General features: G+C 41.6%; 1 protein-coding gene across 1 annotated transcript; it reads left to right on the top strand.

Annotated features, from left to right (window-relative positions):
- Positions 1 to 4,239: 4,239 nt before the first annotated feature.
- On the top strand, positions 4,240 to 11,505 carry LOC311170330 (fetuin-B-like; the record flags this gene model as incomplete). The annotated part of the gene is made up of 6 exons (XM_084232706.1): positions 4,240 to 4,467; positions 4,781 to 4,891; positions 6,074 to 6,161; positions 8,380 to 8,543; positions 9,210 to 9,311; positions 11,437 to 11,505. The coding sequence occupies 6 exons, from the start codon at positions 4,240 to 4,242 to the stop codon at positions 11,503 to 11,505; spliced, it is 762 nt and encodes a 253-aa protein (XP_084088832.1).
- Positions 11,506 to 15,152: the final 3,647 nt, after the last annotated feature.

Raw genomic sequence — 15,152 nt, 5'->3', positions numbered from 1 at the left:
CAGACTCAGAGTTTTCTGTTTATTGCTGAGGCTAGAATGAGTAATCCTTCGTTTTCAACAGATCTGAGTTTAATGAAAAATACGAAAACAGAGGAAGAAATATAGAGGCAGACTTGCTAAGAAACTCCCCTTTTTTAATAATTAGTAAAGGAATATCACAAGATGTGATACAGATTGTTCCGGGACAAAATGACCTTACTTTATAATCACATCATCTTTTTGCTACTAAAATTCCATTGCCTTATCATGAGAAGGAGACGTACATTTTATAACCTGTACTGTGATGTTGCCTGGAGAAACAAGAGAGGGCTTTCGACGCTACATTCACCTGTGCGTGTGTGCACCACTGCCATCACTTTATTGCATGCTTCTGAGCCTGAGTTTAAAATCTTTTCAAATATTATCTGTATTTCTAAATAAAGAACCAGTGCTTATTGGTTCTTAAAGTCTCACCTTGTCAACTTCGTTTTTCTTTCATTGAATGCTAACATCAGATTAACAGTTCTGCTATATTTACAGGGGCTCCAAAAATCCTGCGAGTACCAGGTCCATCCTCGGGAGGCAGGGGCTGGAGCAGCTCCTGAGAGTGAGGCAGCGCCCCCACAGCAGGCACAGTAGCCCCACCAGCCCCTCTCAGCAGCCCCAAGTGCACAGACAAGAAGATGAGATGGAGTTTAAAGAGAGAAGAATGTCATTTCATCACTCTGTTGCTGAACCAAATAAAGTTCTGTGTTGATAGTCTCAGTCCTGATTAATTCACAGTGGTTTCCTTCAACCACACCCTCCTGCAACAGTCAGGCGATGGAGTGCCATGGCTGGCGCTGCTGGGACTCAGCTTGCTTCTGAAGCACCCTTGCTGACCAAGGCCAGAATCTCATAGATATTGTATTTTTCCCATGGCAAAGGTAGGAGAACACATCTAGGTATCATTCACATGCAAAATACATAAAATAATTTGTTATGTATTGGGTAGTAGGCATAGAGTTGGCTTATAATTAACTTTTTATTCATGTATTATAACATAATATGAGACCCATTGCTTTTAACTTCATTTTAAGGAAGTCTTAACTCTTCAAATGGAAGCTATACTGTTATAAGCAATCATTTTATCATTATTGTAGATTTATTAATCTTTTTTACCTGGCCATTTTATAACTATTAGGTTGGTATCAATTTGCCTATCACTACTTTTTCATTATAAAATTAAGGGGAATAGCATGTTACTCAATGGATGTTAAATTTTCATTATTCTCATGAAAACTATTTTGAGTTTATATTAGACAACAATAAACATACAGGCAGGGATGGATGATACATATAATGATTAAGGGAACAATACATAAGGAAACATAATACTCTTCAATTTATACACATCAAATGAAGGAACATAATGTATCAGGTAATTACTATCAAACATGAATACAGACACTGGTAAAAACACATTAGTGGCTGGAGACTTCACTTTTACCAATGGAAGACTCAGCCACACGGTAAATAAGGACACAATGACCTTAAACAAAGACTTATGCTGCATAGGAAGGGCAGGGTGGGCAGCACAGGACACCAGACCAGACAGCAATGGAGGCAGCAGCACCGGAGGTGGTACCAGGAGGTCAGGAGCTGTTGTTAACAGCCCTCAGAGGTGACCCGGACACAGAGTGCTGGTCACTCTCAACAATAGGACACTACTGGTCACTAGGAGGCAGCAGTGTCAGAAACACCATCTTTTTTTTTTTTTTTTTTTAAAGATTTATTTATTTATTTATACAAGAACTGGGTACAGTCAGAAGCGCGGGAGGGTGAGAGAATTCACCAGAACCAGAGCGGGGAGCAGAGCAGGCAGAAGGACCGAAGTACACTGCTGAGGGGAGCAGCGGGTGGCAGGAGAGGTCTGCGCGCCACGTGGGACCCTCCTCCAGTGGCCGGGGAGCAGCCGGGGATCGAACCGGCGCTGCAGAGGCTGCGGGCAGCTTCGCAACCCAGTGCTCAACCGCTGTGCCACCGAGGAGGCCCCAGAAACACCATCTTAACATTTCTTTGTAAGTTGTTGGCCCATCGCAACAACAAACAGCTCTTTAGGACACCGGGCACGGCCTTTGGAGTTCTTTCAGGTAATGTCAGAGACAGTCTAGAGGCAGGTGCCGCCTGCCCAGCTGCTGGGAAGCTCTTTGGGTTCTCTGCAAGGCTTTCAGCATCGTTTCTTTCTGAGGTCAGCTGCTTGTTCTTCTTTCTTCTTTAGAGGTTAGGGACAGAATCCTTCTGTGAGAGTCCGAGTGTCTGAGCATCCCAACCTATCTTCTGCACTGCCTTATATTCTCTTCCCGGGTTCTCCACCCCTCCCTCAAATCTGATTGGAGTGTTTTCAATTTTATGGCTGATTGAACCATTCCCCAATCAGCTCATAGCACACACCTTATGGTTAAAACAGATGTGGGTGAGACACTGTGGGGAGGTGACAATGGCGGGTTTTGTCTTGATTTTGATTTTGCTCTTTTCCCTCCAGACTTGTCTGCTTGTTTCTGATACTTTTCTGTGCGTCCCCACTGGAAGGTGCTTTAGACTTGTGACAGGCTTTGGGGCCTTGCTCTGGGCCAATCCTGCTTGGGTGGACTTTTACCCATGAAGGGATGGGTAACTTTGAATACTTGATTTAGAAACTATATTCTTTGCCTTTCCTGTATTGTTTCCTAATTGTATTAAAGTTCCTTCCCATTAAAGTCTCATATGTTTTGTGTTGATGTGGCGGATGGCAGAATCTATTTAAAGCAGGCAGGTTTATATTCCATGGTATATATGGAATATTACTCAGCATTCAAAAAAGATAAACACATGCAATTTGCAGCAACATGGATGGCGCTGGAAGGGATCATGCTCAGCGAAATAAGCCAAAAAGAAAAAGAAAAATACCGGATGGTCTCACTCATAGCAGGAATCTAGAAAACTTAAATAAGGGACCAGGAAAATGAATAACTATAAGAAAGTGAAAATCAAAATCAACAAAAAACTATGAACCAGAGACACTTTTAGGGGGGCGGGGGCAGGAGGGGAGGGATTGGGGTCAGAATGGGGGGGCTGCAATTGTATGGGGAATATAACAATGAAATTTATAAAAAAAAAAACACACACAATAAAGAATAACTGATGAATAAAAAAAAAACACAAAAGAACACCTGCACCCTTATGTTTATTGCAGCACTATTTACAATAGGTAAAACCTGGAAACAACACAAATGCCTAAAAATAGATGATTGGATGAAGAAGATGTGGTCTATATATACAATGGAATACTATTCAGCCATCAAAAAAGATAAACTTCATGCCATTCACAGCAACATGGATGAATTTTGATGGATGGGATTATGCTCAGTGAAATAAGTCAGAAGGAAAAAGAAAAATATTGGATGGTTTCACTTATAGGAGGAATATAGGGGAAACAAATAAGACATCAGGGGAAAAAATAATAACAGTACAAAGCACAACAAAGCAAAAACGGACAATTATAAATCAGAGACCTATTGTAGGGGAGGAGGAGGGAGAGGGACTAGAGGGAGGTAGGGAGGGGCACAGGGGACTGTGATGATGGTTCACAGGTTCATTGGTAAAGGAAATTCTATGGGACTACACCTGAGGTGGAGGGGAAGAAAATATTGTTTAAAAATGATCAATGATGTAAAAAATAAATAATAATAAAGAAAAAGAAAAAATAAATTTAAAAAAAAAATAATAAAGCAGGCAGGTTTGCGGGGTCTGGGAGGCACCTCGCCCTGCCCTGTAACATAACCACTGGCACCAGGGCCCCAAGATAGTTAATGTCTGAGCATGGCTGAGGATTTCAGCTGGAAGGAGGTGCAAGAGGACCAGGGAGGGTGTGAGAATCCTGCATATTCTGATGCAGGTGGATCCCTGGACACAGCAGAATCCAATCACCACCAAGAAGGAGACTTGACACAGGTGTTTATTATGATTTCATGGGCAAAAATTAAAAGACTTAAATTTGTTTGCACACACACACATACACACACGATTAGGTTAGGTAGGATTGATGGGGAGATCTAAAGTTAGAAATACTGGCAAAACCATCCAATACTGACTTAGAAATATAAAATTTAAAATTCAAACTCTGGTCACCAGATTGGACTCGAATTACGAAACTGTTTGACTTGACCTTTGAAAACCTTATAAATAGCTCGTCCTTAGAGCTGCCTGCACTGCCGCCTTCTGGGATCTGCTCCCCACAGAATGGGTCTGTTCCTGCCCCTGGTGCTCTGCGCCCTGGCTGTGGGCTCTGGGGCTACATCTCCACCCCAGCAAGTCTTCAACCCATCGCCTTTACTCTCCCGTGGCTGCAATGACTCAGATGTGCTGTCATTTGCTGATTTTGTCCTCAGGGACATCAACAGGGACCGCAAGGATTGCTACGTGCTGAGCCTCAACCGAGTGAGCGATGTCCGTGAACACAGACAGGCAAGTGATGGTCCCCTACCCAGGCAGGTGCTCGCTGGGCTGGCCAGGGCTGGAGACCAGGGACACATGTTGCCAGTGCGTTCCAAATTGGAAGCTGCTGAGCAGCTCTGCTCTCCTCTGCCAGGGTGTCTGCAATGCTCTCACTGTCACTAGAGACAAAGCTAATCACTACCCTTGTCTAGTATTGCAGATGTGATGAGAAGTTTTGACAGGCATCTTAACCTTGACTTTGCTATAAAACAGAGACATCAGTGGCCAGTCTGTAGGGGTTGCTGCTCATGTGGGATGTGGTTCCTTTCTCCACCTCTGCCCACAGGACGGACCAGCAGCTGTGTACTATCTCACCCTAGATGTGTTAGAGACTGACTGCCACCTGCTCAGCAGGAAACCTTGGAAGAACTGTGGAGGGAGATCACTGCATGAATTAGTAAGTGCTTGTGTCCAGGGGCTCCAGGGGAGAAAAGAGGTGTCCTCTGTGTATGGGATGAAGGTTGTTCGGGGTAATCATCCTTTTAAATGCCACTCTTTATAGTCACCTGAACATGGTCCCTTGTGCTCATTCTAGTTCTATAAACAAAATGGTTTAACTCATTTTCTGAGGGGTTTCTGAGGGTCCCTTTGGAATTATGAAACCCAGAATGAAAAGTGGCATCCTGTAGATGCTAAGCCACTGTTTAACTTGTGAGATAAAGTTCTGAGGGGAAGTCCTCTGTTGTGTGTTTAAGGAAAACTGTTGGGTGATTGAGGGAGATGGATGGATTTGCCAGAATCAAATAACCTAAAGATTTAAAGGCCTTCAGAATTAATCATTTTAATGATGACCATGGGAGAGGCTTAAAAATAAAAATCAGTTTATTCTCAACATGCTGAGCTTATTTCCATTTGTCAATAGAAAGCTTATAATATGAGTGCAGGATCACGTTAACAAGGAAGTTATTGGATCTAGATATATTTTCTAATTATTTATTCAATTTGTCAAACTGCACCAACCTGATTTTGATAAGCAAATAATCTATTTACCCTGCTGGAAATTGTATACTTGTTAAGGTCGCACTAGCTGTGATAACAATAGACTTAAAATTGTATACTGAGTCCAACATGACAGAAGTTTGTTTCTTATTCATGTGAAATTCAAAATAGAAATGTGTGATCAAGAAGTCGTTTTCTCCAGGAGTGATTAGGGGACCTGAGGTCCTTCTGCCTTGTGGCTGTGACTCTGCCACCTCCTACTCCAGGCTTCTGGGGTCACCAGCACATCTGCCTCAGCTCTGGCAAGAGAACCAGCAGCAGGAGGGCAGATGGCTCAGGGGAGGTCTTCATGGGCCCGACCTGGCAGTGATTACAGTCACTTCCGCTCACCTTCCTGTGTTACAACACAGTTATGCCCAGTCACACAGGACCAGGAAGGAGTGTGGGGGATGAGGTCTGGCTGTGCCCCGGAAGGAGGTTAAACTGCTTGATAATCAGCTGGTGGTTTCCCACAGTCAAAGCCACCAGAATAGTCCTCCAGCTTTTCAGAACTTAAAAATAAAATGTTCAATTTGGGTTTTGTTTTTTTTTAAGTCTTAGACTCTTCTTCCATGTCATAAAGTGCATGTGTTTGTTCCAGGTTTATGGTCAATGCAAAGCATTATTTTATATGCACAAGACAGCAAGAATCCTCCATACACTTTCTTATAACTGTACTCTTCGCCCAGGTAAAATGTTGCTTTGGTTTTCTTCATTTTAGTTAAAGATGAGTGAGAAGCATTTAAGCAGGGCAATGCCCACATATGCAAGGTTTTCTTTTCTTTGCTATCATCATTCCAAGACCATGTTTCCACTATATCCAATACTGGCACGTCCCACTTCCACAAGTCACCCGCAATAATTGCTCAGCATTGGGTACTGTATGAATCCTAACTCATTCGTAAGTTAAAAATATCATAATTTCTATGTCTGGTGCCCAGGTGCCCTTTCTTGCCTGTTTGCCAATATTCTGACTTCACCGCTCTGCACTCCACCAGGCTGGATGCCCCCCTGTTTTCTGAACACAGCTAACATTTTCCAGCCTGTGCTTCTTACTCATTTGGCTCCCTCTGCTCAGGATGCCTCCCCTGATAGCCTCTGATTTGGAATTCATATCCATTCTGTGAGGACCATTGACACAGATGCTTCTTCCACAATGTTCTCTGTTCAAGAAATGACTGCAATGACTGGTGCTGTCCTTTCTACATCCCTGTAAAACTTTAATTAGGCCACCCCTGGAGCTCACACCATGCACTGCCTGGATTTGCGGGTCTTTAGTCACCTATCATGGAAACCTTTCATCGCTTCTTGCTGCCTGTTACAACCCTCCCTTATTTCTGTCATATGTATGTCATCCATTATGATGTCTAAAAAACAAATATCCTGAGATAATGCTGCTAAAAGTCATGATTTTTGAAATATGTAAGTACATGCTTTCTGGATCCTGCTTGAATAAGCATCAGTCAGGACCTGGGATATAGGATATGGCCACTTATCAAGCTATTATGTACATAGGATACTCCTTGCCAATTATATTCCACTGCAATTTCTGATTCCCTAAGTCTGGGGTGGGACTTGAGAGTCTGTATTTCTAACAAGCTCCAGGTGATAACTGTGTTGCATTTTTCTTGAGGGACAATGCAACAGAGCAAATATATTACTTACCATCAGTTAAGGTTCCTGAGTATAAAGATGGGACTTGCCTAATATAAATTAAATAACAACAATTAATCAGAATCAGGACTTAAATAATTTAGTCAGAATTGACCCCAGAATGGTGCCAAGAGTGATAAGCAGGACATAACTACCCCTTAATCTAAATCACCCCAAACTCCAGCACAATAAATATGCAAATAACTAATACAATTGTCTAATAACAGTTGTCTGACTATATATACTCTAGAAAATGAACTTCAGTCAAGTCTCTGACCAATTTTCTCACTAGATTTGCCACCCCCTTCTGCTTCCAGTCAGAAATTCTGACTGTACCACTAGTGTGATAATTCTGTCCAGTCACAGACTGACCTAATCAATTTTTGTTTTCTGATTCATTTGCATTTTCTAACCAAACACCTTCTGCCTCCACCTTCAGTTGGGTTATTTCTTCTTTCAATCAACAAATATTTGCTAAGAATTATCATGCATTAGATATTACGTTTGATGATAGGGACTTAAAGGTAAAAAAACCATGGTGGTAATGAAATCTCAAACTTTTTTTTTTTTTTATAGAGGCATGTTTTATTTTATTTATTTATTTGTTTGTTTGTTTGTTTTGTTTATACATGCACTGGGTACAGTCAGAAGCGCGCGAGGGTGAGAGAATTCACCAGAGCCAGAGCGGGGAGCAGAGCAGGCAGAAGGACCGACGTACACTGCTGAGGGGAGCAGCGGGCGGCAGGAGAGGTCTGCGCGCCATGTGGGACCCTCCTCTGGTGGCCGGGGAGCAGCCGGGGTTCGAACCGGCGCTGCAGAGGCTGCGGGCAGCTTCGCAACCCAGCGCTCAACCTCTGCGCTTCCGGGGAGGCCCGAAATCTCAAACTTTTAAGACACCCAGACTCCCTTACAGAGGCAATGCTTCTGGATGATATTGAACCCACTGGAAGTGAAGTCTTTAAATCAATGTAAACATGAGTTTTCAGCAATATCCCATCACATACATAAACCAATGTGTGAGAGGGAAAAAAACTTACTTTGATTTTACTTTAATTATCAAAGTAATACATTCTATTGCACAAAACTCACTGCTGACAGCTTTCTATTCAGAGTGCTATTTCCATTCCATCCTTGATGAAACTCTGCATTATCATTTTTTACTTACAATGTCTGTCTCTGTTGTGGTCATACAAAATTGGGATTAAAAATCATAAAGGATCTTTGTGGCTCAAGTATTCTTTTTGTCATCAACAGTTTCTCGAAGAAGCATTCACCAAATCTGCCCCGACTGCCCCAGCCCCATTGATTTATCAGATTCCAAGGTCTTGGAAGCTGCCACTGAGTCTCTTGCAAAATACAACCGTGAGAGCGCCTCAAAGCAGTATTCTCTGGTCAAAGTCACCAGGGCTTCTACCCAGCTGAGACTGAACACCCCTGGCGTTACACCAACAGTGAGTCTCCCGTGTGTAGCCATGGAGCCAGAGCTGAGAGGGGGCTGTCAGGGCTGTCTTTTGATAAGCAGCCTCTTGGGTTCTTGGGATACCTGATGCCCGCACAATCATGGGATTTCCACAAGTGTGTGACTCCTTTATTTCATTGGCCTTAAGGCAAGGAGGGAAATGTGAAACCCAGTCTCTGGTTTCTCTACTTGGGGTCACTGTTTATTGCTACATTTCAGATCTAAGTGACCAAGGGCCATTCAACAAGTCAGCTTCTGGTCATGTCAGGGTTGGGAGTGGATGCTGAGGGAAATGGAGGCTCAATTGTATTTGCTTTATGTTGCTATCTATCAAACTGAGGAAAACTAATCTAAAAATACATTTACCTGAGGAAAAATGAGGTCACCCAAGTGAAGGTTTTTTAGAGCCTGTTCATTCCTGAGAAGAGGAGGGAGGTGTGGTGGTTATTTTCTACATATCAGAATCATATTGCATGCTTTGTTCATAGTGGGGTTATAGGGACACTGGGATACCTGTGCTAACCCCAACTTGGGGGTGTACGTTTCTGTAAATATCATGCTGTCAAATCAACATTTCCTCACTTGGAAAGTCTGATTTTTATTTCTCAACTATTGTCTCATCCAGTGGGTGGCTGGACCTTCATGCTTTGTGGAATATTTAATCAAAGAGGCACCTTGTACCAAATCCCAGGCCAGCAGCTGCACGCATCAGTCTCCTGACTCAGAGGTGAGTATCTCTGAATTTCTTCAGAATTTAAGATTTGTGTTCACAGGTGAGAAATATTTAGTAAGCATATTTATTTTTTATTCTAAATTACACGTGAGGTTTTCTAATGCATGAGATGCTTTTGTTCAGCTCAAGGTGCAACTGACTAATAGAAATTGTGCTGGCACACCTGCACTGATAAGATATTATTTGGTTACAAGTGCATCCCATCAGCAAAGTGATGAGATTGTAAAAATGATCACAGAAGGCTGTAAAGTGTAGATGAATCTCCTCAATGATTGTCCTTAGCTGGACAAATCCAGTTATTTTTGGAATCCATCTTGGTGTTCCTTTCCCTGGACTACTCCCTCAGAAGGAGCAAGTAACACAAGTCTTCATTGACAGAAAGTATCCAGGTGAGGAGGGAGCCCTGAATCCATGGGAATTCCCACACCTGCTGGGAATGTCAGTAGCACCCTGTTTTGTAGTATAGTTGGGAAAATTGCATCAAAAGTTGTTTTGTTTTTAGTCAAGATTATTTGGGATATGATTGATCATTAGCATTTTCACAATAATGTTGAATTCAACTTGGCAGTTTCATTCCTAAAAAGGCAGTGGGAAATTTCATAGGAGTATAAATTCATTTTTGGTTTCTTTATTGCAGATGTGTAGGAATACTATTGCTCTCTGTATATTGACCTTGTATCCTTTACTTTTTTTATTTAATTTTTTCCAAACACATGCTCTTTATTTTTAGTGTTATAGAAATAATTTCACATTTACAGAAAATATAAGAATAATAAAAAAACCTATATGGTCCTCACGCAGGTTGTTATTATAATAGTTAATTTATTACACTTAATTTATGATAATTAGGTGTACTGGTAATTTAAATTAATTATATTACTTAATAATACTATTTCTTATTAATGACTATTATAATAAGTTAATTAAATGTTAGCAAATAATAATAATTTTAGGTAATTATATAACCAATTAATTATAATAATATGACTAAAATAATATAATTACATTTATTTTATCATAATTATTATGTCATATATTTATAAATTATTATGTTATATAATTATAAATATATGATTATAATATATTATATATTATATTATATCATAATATAATATAATAAATTATTGTCTACTTATTAATTATTGACTATTTATTAATATAAATTATTGTCTACTTATTAATTTTACAGGGAGAAATTATAATTACCACCTAACCTAAACAATTCCTGTTGGTGCTTAAGAGTCGGGGTGGATGGGAAGAGAAAAGGCAGTGGGAGCAAGGAATAGGAGTAAGAATACCAGGCTAGGTCGATAGAATAGGAGGGAAGACTAAAAAGCACTTCATAACTCTGGAGGGAGCTGGTGAATGTTTTACATTTCCTCTCCCTTCCCCACTATACCAGAATCTTCAATCAGTAGACTGAACAGAGAACAAATATCTAAAGTTTTTTTGTTGTTTCTAAAGTATAAGCATTGCCATACCATTTTTCAGTGTTCAAGATATTTACACATTTTCCTTCACTATCATGGTCTTACTTATTTGTGAAATATAAACAACCAAAGAGAACAAACCGGCCAAAGAGCAGAGTGTTCCTAGGCTCCATGAATAGGAGACCGGTTACCACACAGAATGGAGGAGGGGCGCATGGAGGCAGGGAGGCCACACGGAGGTGGTGCTGAGCTTTGGTGCAGGATGGGTGAGGCATGTACAACTTGTGAAACTACACCCAAAATTATATTCAGGTAACCAGAGGGAAATCAATAATTTTTTTTTTAAAAAAAGGAAAAGCGCAGCGCATACTCCTGGGACTCAGGGCAGGGGGCTCAGCAGCACTCGATGTCAGACCCTCAGGATCCAGCTGAGGAAGGAGACTTCAGAAGAGGGTCTCCTACACGCAGTATAATTCAGGGAAATCAGACAAAAATAAATCAGCTTCCACTAATGCTCCTTTTAGAAACATTTGGTCTTGGGTCCCCTGATCCAGGGGAAGGACCTGCAGATGAACTGAGCAGAGACTTTTGTGGGTCTGTCAGGGAAAAAAAGGTGTCAGCCCTTTGCCACTCTGTTACAGAAAGTATCAGTGGCCTTCACTAATGTTTTCAAAATTTGGAATTTATAGATTCAGATTCTGGAAAAGAACAAAGAGGAGAAGGAGAGTGTGTATTTCTATGCAGAAAGTCGCACATAGCTTAAGAAATTGTCCCTTAGAGTTCCAGAACGTCAGTTTCCTTATTTTAAAAAAATGAAAGATAAAAAAAAATCTCTGAGCATGGGTGCAGATGGGCTGTTTGACACAATAGATTAGTTTCTGTTTATCTTCCTTCCCATTAGATGTCATTCCGACATGCTATGTGTGTGATGCTATCTTATCAGAGAATCCCTTCCTTTAAATGACACAACAACGTCCTGAGAAATTTGATGACAGGCCTGAAACCACACAGGCAACCAGGATCGAACCCCAACCTTCCCACCCACTCGGTGAGTGGGTGGTGTTTGCTGTTCTCCGTTTGGTGGACCTTGGGTCAGCTCTTGAGGCAACAGACTTGCACCATTAATGGCAAACCATTACAGGGCAAAGTCAACAGACACCCTCACATTTTGCTCCATTTCCTGCACATTTCCCGTAGGCTTGCCTGGAATCCAAAGCCCTCAGGGAGGAAGGTGCTTTCACCCTAGTCAGGGTCACTGGCCTGGGCACTAGACACTCCTGGGCGGTCGGGGAAAGTCTGTCATCACACGCAGTTGCTGGATCTGCTGAGTGGACTCTGTCCCTGGCTGTGTGACTTCAGGCATAGGTACAGTTGACCCCTCTGCCAGCCACTTAATTCATCCACAAAAGCAGAGACACTGTGTCTATTTTATAGGACTAAATGAGAGAGAGAATCAGAGACACTCATGTGTTGGTTGGGCAGCCAGCAGCAAGGGAGTTTATATTTACTGGGACAGCAGAGGGCAGGCTAAAGCTGTGAATGAATGTGGGGGAGGCCCTGGGGGAGCAGAGTAATGTGACAAGATGGGAATGGACAGCCCAGTGGCAGAGTGAACATTTCAGGGTCCATGGTAAGATATCATAAATGCAATGCAGCACCTGTCGTGGGCCCTTAGGGGAAAGGAACAGAGAAAACTGAAGTTCCCTGCTCTCCACTTTGTCATTGGAAGGGTGGAGAGGGAAGTGGTGCCATTTTGTCATGTGTCCTCTAAACAAAATCCTTATTTGAGCCATTATAAGAGCAGACAATGTCCAATGTAGGCTGAAAATAAGAGGATGAGTTAAAATGGCCGGACAGTCTGAGACACGCAAACAAATAACCACAAAATACAATTAATAAGACTGTGCCACGAAATAGTCCAGGAAAAGGTGAGGCTTTTCAGTGGAAACACGGGGAAGGATTTTTGAAGAGGAGGCAGTTTGATGTCGGTTATGGACTAGCATTTAGACATATTGTGGAGGGCAGAAGAGGACGTTCAGATAGGGAGAAGCATGAGGTGGCCCAGGGATAAGAAATGACAAACTTCTCAGATGAGATGTAGCATCTGAAATGGCTGGGAGTGTTGTATGTACAGCAGCCTTGGCTGCTGTCACATTAGATTCTGGCCTTTCTAATGGAGTGTGGTGTCAGGTCAGTGCTGCTTTAAGTTTTAGTTTCCTGATGACATGACGTGGAGAGCCTTTCGATGTGCTTATTTGCCATCTGTCTCTCTCTCTGGTGATCTCAAGTTATTTTTTACCTCATATTCATGGAGTTGCTCCTTTCCTTATTCTTGATTTTTGAGAGTTCTTTATTTTCTATGCAGTCCTTTACCATACGTGCCTTTTGTAAACACGTTTTCCTAGTCTGTGGCTTATCAGTCAGCCCCTCAAGGCAAATATTTTTTATCTTTACCATAAAGAAAGGAATTAAGCCTGGATACAATTTAGTCTATGTCTTAGTGATGTAAATACACATAATAAATGGTCATACATGCACTAGATGCATATTTTGAAAAAGTAAAAGAGCATGGAATTTAGAGTCAACACTGGTGGGACAGAATCATGTCTTCATCATTTTGTCCTTATCTGTCATACTCCATATGGATTCACAAGGAAGATCTTTTAACAATTTCTTATTATGTACAGTTTAAATGTTATATTTTCCCTTCAGGTTATACCAAGAAGATTTTCCCAAGTCAATAAATATTCTTCAAAAAGATTATTTTCAAAGGTCACATGATATTCTATGTTACATATTTGATAATCCATATGTATTATGGTGTGTAATATATTTACCTTTCCTTCTTTTTTTCCCTTTGTCCATGTGTACCTTCCAATTACTTCTTTCTATAAAAATACTACGGTAAACATCTTTTTAAATTGTAAATTCTTTGAGTATCAATGTATTAGTTGACAAAAAACTTTATAACATTAGCTTTTTGTACTAGACATTCCATTTTAAAAAGAAAAGATTCAGGTTTTATCAGGTGTTTGATGTATGTATTTTGTTAATTTATTTTGAAAAAATAGGCTTTATTTTTCAGAGTACTTTCAGGGTAAGGCACACTTGAATGGAAGGTATAAAGAGTTGCAATTCACTCCTTGCTTATTCTCCACTCTCTCACCCTCCTGTACTCTAAATTCACATCAGGTAGAACATTTGGCATCATTAATGAAGCCACACCAACTCCTCACTATCACCCAAAGTCCATAGTTTATATTAGTGTCCACTTCTTGGGTTTGGACAAATGTATAAGGACATGTCTCCACCGAAGAATAGTTTCACCACCGTAACAGTCCTCTGTACTCTGCCTGTGCCTCCTTCTCTCCTCTCAATTCCCTGGCAACCACTGATCTTCTCTTACTATTTCTATAACTTTGCCTTTTCTAGAATATCATAGAGTTGGGATCTTCAGCTTGCAGCCTTTCATATTGGAAGGAGGGCAGAGCAACAAGGTGCAAAAAAAAAAAAATAGACTTCTCATAACTGTACTTCTGCCAGCAGGATGGAGCCCACTTGCAGCAACCACAGAGCTAGACAAGAAACAGACTTGGCAAAAATTCTGCTCAGACTTCCATCTGCTGACGCCCGGCTATACCAAGGCTGCCAGATATCCTGCTCCCAGGTAAGAGGAACCACTGCTATTTCCTGCACCCAAAAATATGACCCAACCTGTCACCCCCTACCTTTCTCTTGCTCATGCAATAAAAGGACTTTACTACTTGGTTGGGGGTGCTGCCCTTTCTGCTTGTAGTTTCTGTTGCTAGTAAACAGCTGCTTTTACCTTTTGGACTGATTCTTTGTTGACCTGTGTTTACTACTCATCTCCCCCCATGCCGCACCCCCTCCTCCAGACTAACATGTTAACTCCTCCCACTTAGTGATTAAGTTTGGCTTCATCTGACCTTTAGTTTCTCTGTATTCCACCGACAAGTCAACTATCGTTATTTGTCTTTCTCCTTCCAAATTATTTCACCTACGATAATTTCTTCCAGTTCCATCCATGTTGCCAAAAATGGCATGAGTTTATCTCTTTTGATCACTGACTACTATTTCTTTTTTTTTTTTTTTTAATAGAGGCATGCTTTATTTATTTGTTTGCTGGCTTGTTTGTTTGTTTTGTTTATACATGCACTGGGTACAGTCAGACACGCGGGAGGGTGAGAGAATTCACCAGCGCCAGAGCAGGGAGCAGAGCAGGCAGAAGGACCGAAGTACACCGCTGAGGGGAGCAGCGGGCGGCAGGAGAGTTCTGCACGCCATGTGGGACCCTCCTCTGGTGGCCGGGGAGCAGCCAGGGATCGAACCGGCGCCGCAGAGGCCGCGGGCAGCTTCGCAACCCAGCGCTCAACCGCTGCGCCAC

Source organism: Talpa europaea (genome assembly GCF_964194135.1).
Source record: "Talpa europaea genome assembly, chromosome: 4".
Lineage (NCBI taxonomy): Eukaryota > Metazoa > Chordata > Mammalia > Eulipotyphla > Talpidae > Talpa > Talpa europaea.
The sequence above is the reverse complement of the archived record's forward strand: the minus strand, read 5'-3'. Positions and strand labels throughout refer to the sequence as shown.